Source organism: Galleria mellonella, unplaced genomic scaffold (genome assembly GCF_026898425.1).
Source record: "Galleria mellonella isolate WM207_F2 unplaced genomic scaffold, CSIRO_AGI_GalMel_v1 utg65, whole genome shotgun sequence".
In the NCBI taxonomy this organism is placed as follows: Eukaryota; Metazoa; Arthropoda; class Insecta; order Lepidoptera; family Pyralidae; genus Galleria; species Galleria mellonella.
This window is the reverse complement of record NW_026442138.1, coordinates 6,587,295-6,604,085: the sequence shown is the minus strand read 5'-3', so window position 1 is coordinate 6,604,085 and position 16,791 is coordinate 6,587,295. Positions and strand designations below refer to the sequence as shown.

Here is a 16,791-nt window from a genome sequence, read left to right as displayed (position 1 = left end):
GCACAACCATTCTTTAGAATCAACTTCCAGCAGCAGTATTTCCGAACCGATACGACATCACAACCTTCAAGAAAAGAGTATATTCCTTTTTAAAAGGCCGACAGCACACCTGCAATGCCGCTGGTGTTGTGGATCATCATCAAATATGGAGGAAGCCTATGTTCAACAGTGGGCAGTAAACGGCTAATATGGTGATGATGAAAACGCCTTGAGGCTAAAATTTATGCAATTGTTACGAAAGAAATATCTATCAATCATTACAAAGTGCTTACTCAAATGTATTAAATGTACGACTATACAGTATTACCTTTTGCCTTGATGCTGCCAAGAGTAAAGTAACCGACATAGCCCGAAGGATAAGCAAACTGAAATGGCAATGGGCTGGTCATATAACCCGAAGAACCGATAATAGATGGGGAAAAAAAGGTTCTTTACTGGCGACCCCGTACAAGCAAACACAGTATAGGACGACCCTAGGGAGTCAGTGGATGCAGGTGGCCCAGGACCGTTCTTTAGGAAGTCTATAGGGGAGGCTTTTGTCCAGCAGTGGACGAATAATAGCTGAAATGATGATGATGACGTTTTGCCCACGACTTCGTATGCGTGGATTATTTACATAATTTGACATTTAATAGATGAGTCAATGTGCATAAATATCTACTACGTGATATCACAAGTTAGTCTGTTACATACATCAACAAACAATAAAACACGTCATTAATAAATGATCAAATGAGACCCGCCCATCATTAAGTGGTGGGTGGGTCAGAGTTGTAATAAGAATTTATGATTAGGAACATAATTTCCTAAACTATGTTTTCATGCATTCATATCCATATGTACCGAAAGCTACGTAGGAATATCAAATTGACAGATAAATATGTAAAAACGATTGAACAGTTTTCAATATTTCTGATGGATTATTTAAAAAGAGCTCTGATTATGAACTAAGATTTTAATTATGCATTTTTAAGCTAGCCCTGAATATTTTGGGCAAAAATAATTAAAGGTTGTGTCCTAAAAAAAACAGACTTTAATTCTGACAAAACTAGTTATTTTGATTTAAAAACTAAAATACTAAACCGATTTTGATAAAATTTCTATTATACCAATCTATAAGTATATCCTTGCAAATAAAAAATGAATTTTTCAAATCGCTTTACAACTGATGGAGTTACATGGTAATAAAAAAAAATACAACCGAATTGAACCTCCTTCTTTTGAAGTCGATTTACCATTTTTGGAAAAATATTTTTATGCATAATATCATGATAATTCACTTACTATTACACTATAATTTAATACCGAAAATTCTATAGGTTTCAAATACGACAACATACTAATGGAGGAATCAGCACAAATCTTGGAAATCGAGACATTCATTCCGCTGCTCCTGCAAAATCCACAAGACGGCCGTTCGAGGCTCAAGCGGTGGATAATGATCGGGGATCACCACCAACTGCCGCCGGTGGTGAAGAACATGGCGTTCCAGAAGTACTGCAATATGGAACAGAGTCTCTTCACCAGGATGGTGCGTTTGGGTGTGCCTTACGTGGAATTGGACGCACAGGGTCGTGCTAGACCCAGGTAAGATATAATCTTAATATAAAATAAATCCCCTGTTACGATTTCAGTATTACCGTGTCACGATTTTAGAGATTAACATCAAGTAATCTTCGAAACTGTTCGACCGATTTTAACCCTTTTAGTGCCATTGATTTTTACTCATATCTACTTAAAAATGCCAAAGAAATCTTTGTCGTGTTGGTGTCATTTAACCTTGTCTCTAAAAAAACTGTATCTCCTCCAAAAATTAGCCAATTTTAATATTTTTTTTTTACAGCAAGCTAAACAGCGATTGATTTCACGAGCGCTATGACGCTCGTGGCACTTTTAGTTGCAATGCGCACGAGTGCGATGGCGCTCGTCTGCACTCAAAAGATTTTCTGAATCTGTATTGTTTGTTCCAATTTAGAAATGAGATAGAAATAAAACAAACCCGGTTACTAGTACGAACTAATTTATATTTTTCCAAATTTATAAATACTTTTTTCTTTCTAAAATCTTGCATTTTTTCTGGTATAAACCATACGAGTTAATAGTTTTATGTATAAACCATTTATATCTTGATTCAATGTCATGGGTATTGTATGTTATGGGTATGAATTCAATATGTAAATATATCTTTTTGGATAGAAAAGAATCTACCAAATTAGTTTACAACTGACTGGCGTTAAAAGTCAAAAAACATAAAAAAATACAACCGTATTGAAACCTCCTTTTTGAAGTAGGTTGAAAATTCTAACCAACTAACCTGTAATATAGCTAACTTAAATATATAAAATATATAAGTATACTCTGTTATGTCCATGATACTGTTCATGTCTATAGGTTACCACGTTACACGGTTACCACGTTCCATTAGCTTGTTTAGGTATTTATAACGATTACCACTTTCCATCAGGTGGGCTGTAAGCTTGTTTGTCTATTTATATTAAATAAAAAAAAAAAACATATTTGTTGTTTAGCATCTGCAACTTGTACCGATGGCGGTATCGAGCTCTGGGTGATCTGGGCCACGTTTGCCGCTTGCCTGAGTATCGCGCTGCCAACGCCGGCCTTCGGTACGACTTCCAGCTGATCAACGTGGACGACTTCAACGGCGCCGGGGAAACGGAGCCCAGTCCTTACTTCTACCAGGTACGTGGGTAGATTTCAGGTTCAATATCAAGTGTTAGGCTCTAGATAAAAAACTTCCAACTCTAAATATTGTTATATATTTTATTGTTAAAAGTTTCGTAAATACACAATATATATTAACATAATAAGTGCCGGTTTAATTTTCGTGTAATTTAAATACAGTTAACGGCTGATATGATGGTGATGAATAAATTTTTATTTATTTATACTTTATTGTACACAAAAAATTACAAACATATAACAAATGTACATTAAATAAAGATGTACAACAGGCTAGCTTAACTCTGTAAGAGTTCTCTTCCAGCAAACCCGTGTAAGTGTAAAGGAGCATTACCAACAGGCAGTGTGCGTACAATAATAGAAGGAAATAGTATAGTTGTTTCTATTAAGAAATAATAATTTTATTATTATTGATACAATATTTTTGCACGTTTTCACATAGAATCTAGCGGAAGCAGAGTACGTTGTGGCCGTGTTCATGTACATGCGGTTAGTGGGGTGGCCAGCGTCCCGTATCTCCGTGCTCACTACCTACAACGGGCAGAAGCACCTCATCCGTGACGTCATCGATAAGCGGTGCGCGGAGAACCCTCTTATCGGCCGCCCGCATAAGGTAAATAGATATTTCTCAAACATGCTTGGAAATGTGAGCATTATTTTGACAATCTTCTTCGAGATAAATCAAAATTGCCGTACTGATCAGATACATGCGGGCAGCAGCCGGCAAAACTTTTATGAAAATCCATATCTGTCGTGTTTTGCGGCCAGATAAATTACTATGTAAACTCATATCTGTCCTGTAATTTAAAAATGAAATGAACTTTAACTTAGAAACATGGTTACCGAGGAGGTAACTAATACAAGGTTTTATTTAAATTTCGAACTGGCATGCAAATAGAAAGCTGTTTATTGCAAAAAAAAAAACAAGGGAACATGATGGCGCGTGAAAAATTATTATTGTTCTTTATTCGTCATTGAATTTAAAAAATAAATTGTGTTTTTGATTTCCGCGCATTGTTTGAGAAAAGTACTATACAAGCCTTGGCCACAACTAGGCATTGATGGACTCACGTATGTGTGCCTCGGCTACACCTCGGCCCACATTTGTGCGTTCGTCCATCAATGCCTCAGTTGCTGGCCGCTGCAGTAATGTACTATATATATCCTTACTAATATTATAAATAATTACTCTTGGACATGCTACATACAGGACATGATAGGAAAATGGCTGAGATAATGATGTAACATAGCACCATTTAGTTCTAAACTAAGCAGTAACTAAATGTAAATATGAGTCTGTTTATTTGCTTGTTTGTTTGTTGCCAAACTACTTGTTTGTTTGGTTCTATAACAGTTCGTTTATTCGTCATTATATTCAATATACAAATTATATTTGAAATGGAAAAGGCGAAAACAGCGACTATATTTATCCAAGTCGATCGACATACCCCGGTCACGCAGACGAAGTCGCCGATAAAAACTAGTAGGAAATATTTATTGGTCTTAAAATAATTTATGAATTAGAAGAAAATAATAAAATAATCAGGCGTGCTTCCGGTCGTAATCGTAAAACTAAGCCAAATCTTTTTGTGATATGGATAAAAAAACATATTACGTCGACCCCATATAATAATTGGGATAAGGGTAGGAAGAAGAATAATAAACCAATAAGAAAATACAAGGCGACATAAAAGAAAGTTCATATTTAAAAAAATCGATAAAAAATTAATCAAGGAGTTTATTAAAAAAATGTTCATTACATATTAAAATACACTTTTTGGGAATTTATTTCTTGAAAATGATATCGTCTAAGTGTAAACCGTTGCGTTCACGGCATTTATTTAATCGAGCTGTAAAATTTTCTATGACGGCTCGGCATGTATTGTCCGTGATGGCTGCCATTTCGTGACGGATATTTCCTTTTAATTGTGTCAAGGAAGTCGGTTTGTTGTCATAAAATTTAGATTTGACGTAACCCCATATGAGAAAGTTCATAGGGGTTAAATCGGGACTTCGTGGAGGCCAACTTATGTCACCTCTCCTGGATATCAATTTGCCAGGAAAAATTTCACGAACTCGTGGTGAAGACCTGTTGGACGTGTGTGAAATTGCTCCGTCTTGCCTGGAACCATGTTCTTTAGTTATAACCAGGAAAGTTTTGCAGTTCATGCACAAAGAAGTTGTCTAACATCTCCACATAACGATCCGAGTTCACTGTAACTGTGCGTCCCCTTTCATCTTCAAAAAAGTAAGGGCCGATAATCCCTTGCGCCGACATTGCAGCCCATACAGTCATTTTAGGCGAATGTAAGAGTTTCTGATATTCGTGTTTTGAATTAGTTGCACTTCAGTATCGGCAATTTTGTTTGTTTACATGTCCATTGAGATGAAAATTAGCTTTATGAATTACCGTTTCTATAAAACTCGCGTACGCACAACGCACGATCCGTTCCCGAGAAACGCTCCATAGTGCCTAATTTCCCAGAAGCTAGGCTACCGAATAACATACCTCCCGCGCCCCTCAGAATAATTGCGTTCACGGAATAACCAAAACAAATGTCATCTTTCATTTGAGAGACCCCATAGAAACAGTAAAATTTAAAAATTCCTAAATGTTCTAAATCTCAATATTATGCTAACAACGTCTATACTATGTAAATATTGTTAGTTGCGCTAACATACTGACAGGTCGCTTAGTAATACTATGCATGCAGCAACATATGAACTATATTTGTTTAGTTCAGTAAGAGAGAAAGATAACGAATCGTTTATTCAAACACTCGTAATACTTTACACAAGATATAAAATAATACATCACGTGTTTGTGTTTAAAAAACAAATAAAAATAAAAACAGATAACACAAATCATAAAGGTAATCTGTATTGATATTTTTTTTTGATGGGTGAAAATGGTATGGTAACCCCGCCTGCGCTAACGGTATACGCTGGCAGAGCACCAGTGAAGGGTGATAGATGAGAATGAAAACAGGCCAGTTAGCCCATCATGATGAATTCATCAGGAATTAACCATGATAGTATCCAGGGGGAACCGCGAGGAGGTCGACCTGATTAGGTATATTGCTAGCAATGAGATTCTCAGTCTCCATCACTAACAATCCCTTTCCCCCCCTCTGTATTGATATTGACAAATTATATACGTAGATGGAATAAACAAATACAGGTTCGTTGTATCCCCATGTAGCATTACTAAATTAGGTACATGCTTATGGTTTGTTTACTGAGCAAAATTACTCACAAGAGCAAAGTTACTCCCTAAACGTTTACTTAGCTGACGAACGTTCTTTGCGTTAATTCGGTCATACGTCATAAAAATATCTATGTAGGGTAGTAACCCAACATACATGAACATTTTATTAATAAATTTATTTCAATAGAGATAAATAGTTTTATTTTTTTAAATGGATGATAATAGAGTTTTTTTGTTGGACGATAACCCCGCCTGCGCTAACGGTATACGTTGGCGAGACACCAGTGACGGATGACAAGTGAGAGAGATAAATAGTTGAGTTTATTATCATTTCTTTTCAGTTGAATCTGCTTACTGAATTGGACGGAAGCATATAAGCCGTATTGTAAATGTAAAGGGAAAAGATTTGTTAGTAATGGGGACTAACGATGCTATTGCTAGCAATATGTCCCTATCGAATCATCTTCCACGCGGTTCCCCCTGGAAACAATCGTAGTTAAATCTTATAGGATTGGTTACGATGGGCCTACTGACCCGCTTTCATGTTCACCTGTAATCTCTCTGGTGTCCCGCCAGCGTATACCGATAGCGCAGGCGAGGTTACTGCTTAATTTTTACAACTAATAACAATTCAATATTAAAAAAATATTTTGATTTCTTAATTTTAACTTTCTGTTGATTTTAAATTATTTTTGCCACAAGAATAAATATCCAAGTAGAACACGCACTCCTCTAATTTTTTTTTAATATAATTGGGTTGGCGCACTGACTAATGAAATTCGCAGTAAGAGCGTTCTCTCACACGCACAATTCGCTCACTCGCATATGTTTCGCGTAAGTGGGGCAATATCGTAAACTTACTTGTTAAATGCGAATAAATTTGTTACAACCCTAACTATGTGAGATTTGATTTAAATGGATAAAGTATAGCAGCATTGTCGCATTCACATAGCACTTGAATATCGTTGTCTTTGACTACCCCATTAGGTATTATATTCTATATGAAAATGTAATTTTTTTTTTTGCAATTTAGAATGGCAAAAATTTACGGTCCACTTGATGGAAAGTGTTATTTATGTTATTTATTTATTTATATTATATAATTATGTTTATTTATATTATATATTAAAATTTTTATAAATAACTTTTTCGTATAGGTGACGACAGTGGACAAATACCAAGGGCAGCAAAATGATATCGCACTGGTATCCCTGGTCCGGACTAAAGCGGTTGGTCACGTGCGAGATCTCCGTCGGCTCATAGTGGCCGCGTCCAGGGCCCGTCTTGGCCTCTACATATTTGCGAGGGCCAACCTCTTCAGGAACTGTTTTGAACTGCAACCGACTTTCAATCAGGTATGACTGTTATAATATTTAAAACTTACTAAGAAGCCTCCTTCCTCCCGCTTCGCTTGGGTCCAAAATGTTACGAATTAAATTTCTCTACTTATACAAAAGTTTTTAAACTTTTGTAAGTAACGTGTATTATACATAAAAAGCGGTGTAAGTCCCGGCATAGACTAGGGAGAAGGCGAATGTGGGAGCTTATAGTCGAGGGATGGGCAACAGAGTCTCTCTTAAAACATCACCAAAAGCCAAACTGCGATTGCCAACCCACTTGCCAAGCGTGGCAACAACTGACAAAACCCCTCCTTATGAGGGAGATCTATGTTCAGCAGTGGACAGTTAATGACTGAAACATAAAAAAAATACTTGTATGTGTTTTCCTAAGTTTCCGTAAAAAAATATCTAATTGTAACGAGGCCCATATTAAAATCTGTTGCATGGTTTAGAAGAAGTAAGCAAAGAAATAGACAGACGCGGATTGCCTTCGTCCACTTTGATTTATACTACTTGAAGGTATATTTATGCAACTCATAATTATGCAAGTTACGGTATTGCTACAATATATAAAATGACCAAAATAATTGTTCATTGTATTTACCTTATACTAATGATACAAAGAAAAAAAAACTTCAAAAAATTTATACATATATAAAAGGTATAAATTTTACCTTTTCCAACTTACGACGTGTTGTGTTACTGAGGAGGCTCAAAAACAACTTTTTAAATTATATTTAATGAGATTTACCAAATGGAATATCCAATTATATTATATCACAATATTTTTATCGTATAAATAAGCCTGCCTTTACAACGCACAACGTATGTCTTAGTGCTTTTTACATAAAGCAATCACTGTCTTTATAACGGGAATAAATTCTAGAACATCAAACAATTCATTAACTGTTTGTATCGCAGTGAAGCTGCATTCAACTTCACTGCGTTATAGGATTATATTTTTTGCATAATACATTGTGGGTATTATAAGTTACTAAGTCAACATTTGGCTGTATTTTACTAAATTAGGTTTCGAAAGTCCGTATACAGAAGTCTATATAACTGGTTAGTTGATTACAATTATTGTGTTTATTTGTTGATAGTCACACACATACGTGCGGTGACAAAATTAAATAAAATAGTTCTAATCAACTAACCCAGCTATATAGTTCACCTAATTGAATTAAATTACACGTGAGCAGTATGAAGAAATCTCCTGAAATTCAAACAGGAAGAGAAATTAATGAGTTGATGCTAGTAACGCTACGGGCAATATAATAGCTAATGTAAAAAATTGAACACTTTAAACAGCTGCACTGTTGCGTTTACTTGCTCTAATATGATTAGCAATCTTCATAAATCATCTTGATGGAAATTTATAAAGATTTTGTAAACATTATATATAAACCTATAAAATTATCACGCGACATCATTCTTAAGATATTTGTTTTACTAACATTTTGAATTTTTTTTTGTATATTAAGTTATATATGACAGATTATCATTCGATTAAATTATATACCTAAACAAAAGACATTGCCAATTTCGTGGTCAATTAAATAAAGCCATGCAAAACTCTTTACATACGTTTTGTATTAAGTCTGTACATACAAGTATTGTGTTAAATTACGTACGTATCGGGTACTTTCACTGTCGGTGGACATTAAAACATTGGTCATTGATCTCTAGCCAACGCACAGCGTTGTGAATGAATATACGAGTATATTGCGCTAAATTTAAGACTTATAAGTCTTGTTGTAAAGCTTGTTAATGACGTGATCCTTTTTTTAATTTGTCTTATATTTTAGAATATTCATAATAATATTTACCTAAATAAGACAACGTCAGAATTATCTATTTTTGAAAATATGTTAATCATATAATAAATGTAACACTTATTATATTACTAGCGGCCCGTCCCGGCGTCGCACGGGTGGACATTTTTACATTTAAAAAAGTGGCCATTAAAGCTACACACGCGACGGAAGCTTAAAAATGGAGTAACTTCTCCCGTTTTCCCAACATTTCCCTTCACTGCTCTGCTCCTATTGATCGTAGCGTGATCAAAAGTATACTATAACCTGCTCAGGGGTATGAAGAATAATTGTACCAAGTTTCGTTAAAATCCGTCGAGTAGTTTTTGTTTCTATGACGAACATACAGAAAGGCAGAAAAAAATTGCATTTTTGGCATTAGTATCGATCACTAATCACGCCCTGATAGTTATTTTGGAAATATATTTCATGTATAGAATTGACCTCTCTACAGATTTATTATAAGTAAGATTATTACTAGAAATTTTCAACCTATTTTATATTTTACTTCTGAAGTTTACAAATACATTTTTTGCCTTCATAATCTAAATTTTCAGTGGTAGTTTAATATGAGATTATTGCATAATTAATATTTTAATTAGCACCAGCTTTCAGACCATGTTATCAATAATGAATTTAGAATATAGAAATTGATACAATTATTTTGCAAAATTTATTTACAATTCCGATGTTCTTTTTTAATGGGTGATCCCGCCTGCTTTAACCGTATACACTGGCAGGGTATCAGTGAATGCAAAGACAAGCAAGAATGAAAAGGCAGGTCAGATAGATTGTACAAAAGTCGATTAGTTGGATACCTCTGTCCCATTCGTGTTTCAACCGTAAAGCAGTTGTGTTTGCATGGCTGTGTTTCAGTTTGAAGGGTGCGATATGGCGTGATTTACTGGGTACGGAGCAATAACACCTGAGTCCTCAGGAATGGCAACCCATGGGGGGTATCATGGGTGAAACAATATACTCTGTTATGTCCATGGTACTGCTCATGTCTTTAGGCGACGGTTATCACTTTCCATCAGGTGGGCCGTTTGCAATTCTAAGTTGTATAAATAAAAAACTTGGAATTCAGCACGTTGATTTCCAGGGGGGAGCACGTGGAGGTCGACCTAATAAGGTATATTGCTAGCAATGGGACTGGTAGTCCATATTGCTAACATTCCCCCCCCAACCTTCAAGTGTTAACATAATGCGTTATTGTTTCTGGTGAAGCTGGTAGAGCGGCCACTAGAGTTGGAACTGGTACCAGGCGAACGTTACCCGGCGCAGCGAGCGGCAGCAGCGGCCGTGCCAGACCCGCTCGTGCTGCGCGTGACCGACATGCCGCACATGGCGCGCTACGTCTACGACATGTACCTCGACAAAGTGCGAAACGCCAACAAACAGTTCGAGGTGAGTACACATATGAGTACTTTCTTATTTTGTCTATTTAAAAAGTAGGTATTTAAGTACATATATATTAGTTGTCTAATGGTCCTTAAGTGACGACCCCGTACGGGTAAACGCATTGTTAAACATATCGGCTACAAAGTTTCAATAAAATGTCTATTCTAATCGGCGGATTATTTAATATTAAACTTATCTGCATTTGTTTGAATTAACTTTTTAATGGCTGTAAAGTGAACGATTAGCAAACACAATATTATTGTATGGCAAGTAAAAGGTTAGTGACCCATTACGCAAGTTACTAGCAAGACAATAGATACTAGAGTCTAGTTTTAATCTAGTAACTAGACTGTCGCGCGGTACACAAAGCTGCGCTCACGCTAAGGTAAGATGCGATATTTTTTTTCTTCAAATTAATACGATTTTCTATAGTTTTATCCAAACGTAAACTTTTATTCGGTTACACCAATGCACGACCGACGACCGAAAAAGATAACAACACCATCTTTGCTGACCTTTTAAGGTCATCTTACTATCTTCAATGGTGTATGTTCTCTGATTCTATATAAGCTGTACAAACCCCAAAAACTCTCCACTTCGATTTTATTTTTCTCTAAAAGTTCCATTTCTTCAAATTAACTCCAAGATCAAAACTTTTACCCAAAATTGCAAAAAAAAAGTACACAATCTGGCAACACTGGTCCACGCCATCGCCCCTCTCAGTGAAACACTCCTTTAACACACTTTAAAACACTCCTTTAATTTCATTCGGCATATTTTAAATGCATGATATTACACTCCTCGCAAAAATTAAGGGAACATAAAAATTATTGAAATTTTTGGGTGATTTTCAACAGGCTGTATTTCAGTGAAAAATAATCGTACAGGAAATTTAAAAAAAAGGGTTTTGAAGCTTGAAAACTCTAGTTTTCAGATTTTTTGGTGAAAAAATTTTTTGAGCTCCGGTTTCCATGCAATTCTTAAACAAAGCTGAAAATATTTTTTTTCTAATTTTTCTAGGTTTTGTTTTTCACTCTATGGGCATGGAAAAATTTTTTCGAACTACTCCATTATATAGGTCTCTTAGCGTGTTTATTCAGCTTCAAAAATCGCTTTGGATGGCTCAATTACGACCATTTGTCTCCGAGATATCGAACTTTGAATGCAAAAGCATCCTTTTCCATTCAACTGCTAATATCTCTGGAACTACTGGTCGCACAGCAAGCGGGCGCCGAGTTTCTTTATCTGCATAAAATTTTCTTGATTTTTTTCGATTTTTTTTTGATAATGAATTTTTAAAAAACAAAAAATTGAGTAAAAAGTGAAAAACAAATGAAATTATTGATTTTTGAATGGATTAGGGTGAGTTTAAGGGACAAAAACCTTGTTCCCTTATTTTTTCCAAAATTTCAATCAATTGGTCCGGGAAAAACCGTTGAACCGATCGCTCCAGGGATTTGGGGGGTTCTTTAAGGAACAATAGACTGTAAAATGTTCCTCAAACCTTAGCTTTCCCGCCCATATTAGCGAAGATACAGCCAAGTAACCAAAAAAGGAGAAAAAGTCACTTTTTTCCACTTTTTTCAATTCAATGTTAGAGGTGGAAAAAAATTTTTTCTTCACTAACTCTTGACTGTGCTTAATTGGAAATTTTATGCAGATAAAGAAACTCGGCGCCCGCTTGCTGTGCGACCAGTAGTTCCAGAGATATTAGCAGTTGAATGGAAAAGGATGCTTTTGCATTCAAAGTTCGATATCTCGGAGACAAATGGTCGTAATTGAGCCATCCAAAGCGATTTTTGAAGCTGAATAAACACGCTAAGAGACCTATACAATGGAGTAGCTCGAAAAAATTTTTCCATGCCCATAGAGTGAAAAACGAAACCTAGAAAATTTAGAAAAAAATTATTTTCAGCTTTGTTTAAGAATTGCATGGAAACCGGAGCTCAAAAAATTTTTTCACCAAAAAATCTAAAAACTAGAGTTTTCAAGCTTCAAAACCCTTTTTTTAAATTTCCTGTACGATTATTTTTCACTGAAATACAGCCTGTTGAAAATCACCCAAAAATTTCAAAAAATTTTATGTTCCCTTAATTTTTGCGAGGAGTGTAGTATCCATTATTGTCGGCATAATCGATTTTGTCTATAGACAGTTACAACATTCCATCACGTGTTTCGCACGTTTTCCATTCATTTGCCGTTCATACTCGCATAAAAAAAATCCAAAAACAATGGCATAGAATTTTAAATCAAAGAAACATGGCAAAATTTTTTTAGTTTTAATTAAGTTAATTCTTTTAAGTTATGTTTAGTTTAGTTAATTTCTAACAAGTTAATATTGAAAGCTCAGCATTTTTTATCGTATTTCGACTAATGTTTCTTTAAGAAAATGTTCGGTTTCAGTGATTGAGCAGTCTTAAAAGAATGCTAATAGTTTTGGTATAAAATTATGGCATACGATATCTCACCACAAAAAAGTTGAACATGCGATAGACAGATGTTCAATAAATGTTTAAATGTCTTGCTACAAAAGTGTAAAGACATACATACAAATAAATACAATTGAAATCGACTCATGAAGAAAAATTGTTTAGATAATGTAATAAAGTTTATTTGTAATTTTATGGTCAAAATCTTTAAACTGATAATATAATGACATACTTAAAATCCCTTTTATTTTTAATAACATAGGCTTTCTTTTGTTTTGACACAAATAAAAGTTAAATAAATTACAAATAAATTTTATTACAATAACTAAACAATCTTTCTCCGTTGATTGATTCCAAAATGACAATGAAAATTTAAATCTTCCAAATTCCAGTAGTTAGGCCTCGAAAATGTACCAAAACATAAGTTATGTATGTATTTTCTTTGTAAACTAGCCTTGGTGATAACAATACTAGATTAATGTATTTTAAGTTGCTACAATTAACCCTATCCGTTACAATTTTACTGATTACTCACGACAGACTTGCGACTAGCTGTTAAGACTTAACCATTTTATTATGGTACTTAAATGAAACTCTTAACAACATAGAACAGTCATTGTGGATTAGTATATCTTGTTAAATTTATCTACTTTACCTAACTAGGTGTATACATACTGGAAAAGTCAATTTCAATTATTTAAAGAATTATCAAAACTGGTTCAGAATTTATTGAAGTTATTGCGTAACATACACACAAAAAATTTAAATAAGTATTCAACCGTATTACAACAGAAATATAAGAATTATTTTTAGACACTGCTTGCTGCAAGTCCAGCTTAAACGATAGACATATGGTTTATCTTAAATTGCTGCACTCATCACTTCACTATCATCTCTTACTATTCAAACTGGAATAATGCATCGAAGTTTAATTATTTAGCAATGAAATAAGTGAAACGGTTATTTGTATAGACAATCAAATATGTCCAAAACTTAAGTAATATGTATTTATTTTTATAATCTGTTTAAATATCATATCTGTGGGGTTACTCTGGAAATAAATTCCAATAGATCGATATTGGAATTGAGACGCTTCGCGCTCTTGAATTGCAATACTAGCGAGATAATAATTCTATATTGTTCTGATAATGTATATTAGTGTAACTTTCCAATGCAAACTATCGCAAACCGATCCCAATTCTAACCTAATTTCTAATCGTTGTTTCACATGAAACAACGACATTGATGACATTGTCATTGGCAATAGATTCAATTGATATCGGTATTAAACTCGAGAGTAAAACCTGCTGATCTATTTGATCATAACATAAAATTAGTAATACTTTAAAATTATTGATATTAATTAATTATTAATATATACATTTTTTTTTAAATCTTGTAACTAATAAACAAACAATCAGTACACAGTCTGAAAGAGTCAATAGCTATAAGTGTGGATAAAGAACTTTAGAACACGATTCCCTATCTAACCACTCAGGAAGGAACCTAGCGTAAATACGTATATAAAAATACATAGTATTGAGTCGATGTAGGCGTAGACTGCCATTTAGCAAAAAAAAAAACTATTTAATTCTTGACATGTAAATAATTGCGCATATATTGCGCACGTGTGACCATAAAAATAATTCATTATGTATTAAATATCGTTGTGTAATAAAAATTATCGTCGGTGAATGTGGCATACTGAATACCTAATTGTGTTTTTGTAGTTTGAAGATAATAGCTATTTTTTTTTTCTTTTGTTTGTCGTAATTAATAAATGAACAGGAAAACTGTCTTAAGATTTTTTTTTATACAACTTAGAATAGCAAACAAGCTGACGGCCCACCTGATGGAAAGTGGTTACCGTCGCCTATAGACATGAGCAGTACCATGGACATAACAGAGTACTACTACTATACTGTTTCGCCCATGATACCTCCCATGCGTTGCCATTCCTGAGGACTCAGGTGTTATTCCTCTGTACCCAGTAAATTCACGCCATATCCCACCCTTCAAACCGAAACACAGCAATGCAAACACAACTGCTTCACGGTTGAAACACGAATGGGACAGAGGTACCCAAGCAATCGACTTTTGTACAAAGTCTCTCTCTGGTACCAGATTTTGATGATATACAAAGAAGAAAAATGGAATTTGCGATAATCTTAAAACTACATAATTTTAATAATTCGACATTTCCACTTACACTGACGCTATATTATAAGCAACTTTCTTTTCTAGCGTTCAAAAGGATCGTGGTCGGCCCCAGGAACGGAATCTGCAGCGCGCTCCCAAGAACCAGAGCGGTTCGTACCCACACACCCTGGCGCTGCTCCCGACAGTGACGACGAAGACACCTTCAGACCCACCGAGATTGTTAACGAAATTGAGGAATCACCAAATCCTTAGATGAAGTATTTCATATAGTTTTAATTCGTCATTTTACCAACCAAATGATTAAACTCTCATGCTAATATACTGTTTATTTTATTCTACACATTTGCAGACTTTATTTGAATAAATAAATAATTCATTACGTAAATATTGCATAGACTCTGTTGTATTTTCGTATTTATTTTGCAATAGCTGTATTCCGTGGCTTTGCCTGTGTAAATTTGAATAAAATTTCCCTTTTCTAATCTGTGTTGTTTCATTCATGGAAATCCACTTAATCATTTAATTAATGATACATACAATTTAAACTTTCGTATTTTTGACAAATGTTTAAATTTATTTTTGGAACTTAACACGACGCGATTAATTTATTAATTAAAAATATTCCTTTAATATCACACTTTGCATTTGTAATTATTTAGATTTGAGATCATTAGTAGCAACTACTTATACTAAATAATAGCTTCATTATATTTTGATTAAGCATTTATGATACTATCATTTAAAAATATATATTTATATCATAAACTGTCATGATTTTTTTAAAGAAAACTGATATAGGTACATATCGATAAACTTTGCCTCTCATGTTTATCGAAGTTGTTTGTTCATATGGAATAAAAATAGAAAATTCACTACTATTTAAATAGGTCAGCTGAAACGATTTATACAACAGAGAAACAAATTCATTTTATCATTGGCCAATGTCGCTCTAAACTGTCGTCATTACTATGTTTTAGATGACATTTGTTTTTCCTTGTCGCTAACAGAAATAAATATATAAATAAAAATAAATAAATAAAACTATATTTTTACAATAGCAAAGAGCAAATTCTTAAACCTAATCTTTGACTTTCAAAGAAGATACTAGACTTCTAAAAAAGACGGTCATCCACTACTTACAGTATATATGTACTAACCGTCTTGTCATCATAAACTAGTAATAAAGGTCATTAGCCTTTGGATACATTATAATTAAAGTTTTAATTTTTGTTCGCCGCATCTGCCCAGACTTTTAAGCCCGACGAAAGACATACATCAGCATACTTTTAGTTTATACGGAGTACGGAGAAAACAACAATCTTTAGAAATGAGAACGTATGAAAGGTGTCATAGACATCACAAATATTTGTGGTGATTTTCGTATCTATAGACGTTGGTTTTCATCAGGTAGATCATAAGTTCATATGCCGTTTTAAACAGCATAAAAAAAGAAATACTTACATATTATGCAAGTAAACAGTAAAGGGAACTTTTGTCCACAGCAAAACGTCTACTGTCTGTGCAGACGTGCAATAAAACGATGAACTTGTAACGATCCTTTGAGAAAGCTGTTTTCTGCGATCGCAGAATGAATACTTAAAAATTACTTCCATATAACTAGTTACAAGAACAAAAAGTTACCCTACATGGTATGACTCCATATCGATTCCGTTTAAGAATCCACACATACAAGTCGTGTCGTTGCACAGCGTAAATTGAAAGAGGTCGTACGCGGCCAT

The 16,791-nt window shown here is 34.4% G+C and overlaps 1 protein-coding gene across 1 annotated transcript in view; it reads left to right on the top strand.

Moving 5' to 3' along the window:
* Positions 1-15,535, top strand: part of LOC113519711 (RNA helicase aquarius) — a 91,232-nt gene extending 75,697 nt beyond the window's left edge. The window contains exons 22-27 of the mRNA XM_026904888.3: positions 1,320-1,587; positions 2,529-2,700; positions 3,143-3,313; positions 7,066-7,263; positions 10,290-10,469; positions 15,137-15,535. Coding sequence (XP_026760689.2) covers positions 1,320-1,587; positions 2,529-2,700; positions 3,143-3,313; positions 7,066-7,263; positions 10,290-10,469; positions 15,137-15,304 — 1,157 coding nt within the window. The 3' untranslated portion in view covers positions 15,305-15,535. The remainder of the gene's footprint in view (positions 1-1,319; positions 1,588-2,528; positions 2,701-3,142; positions 3,314-7,065; positions 7,264-10,289; positions 10,470-15,136) is intronic.
* The last annotated feature ends 1,256 nt before the right edge of the window (positions 15,536-16,791 follow it).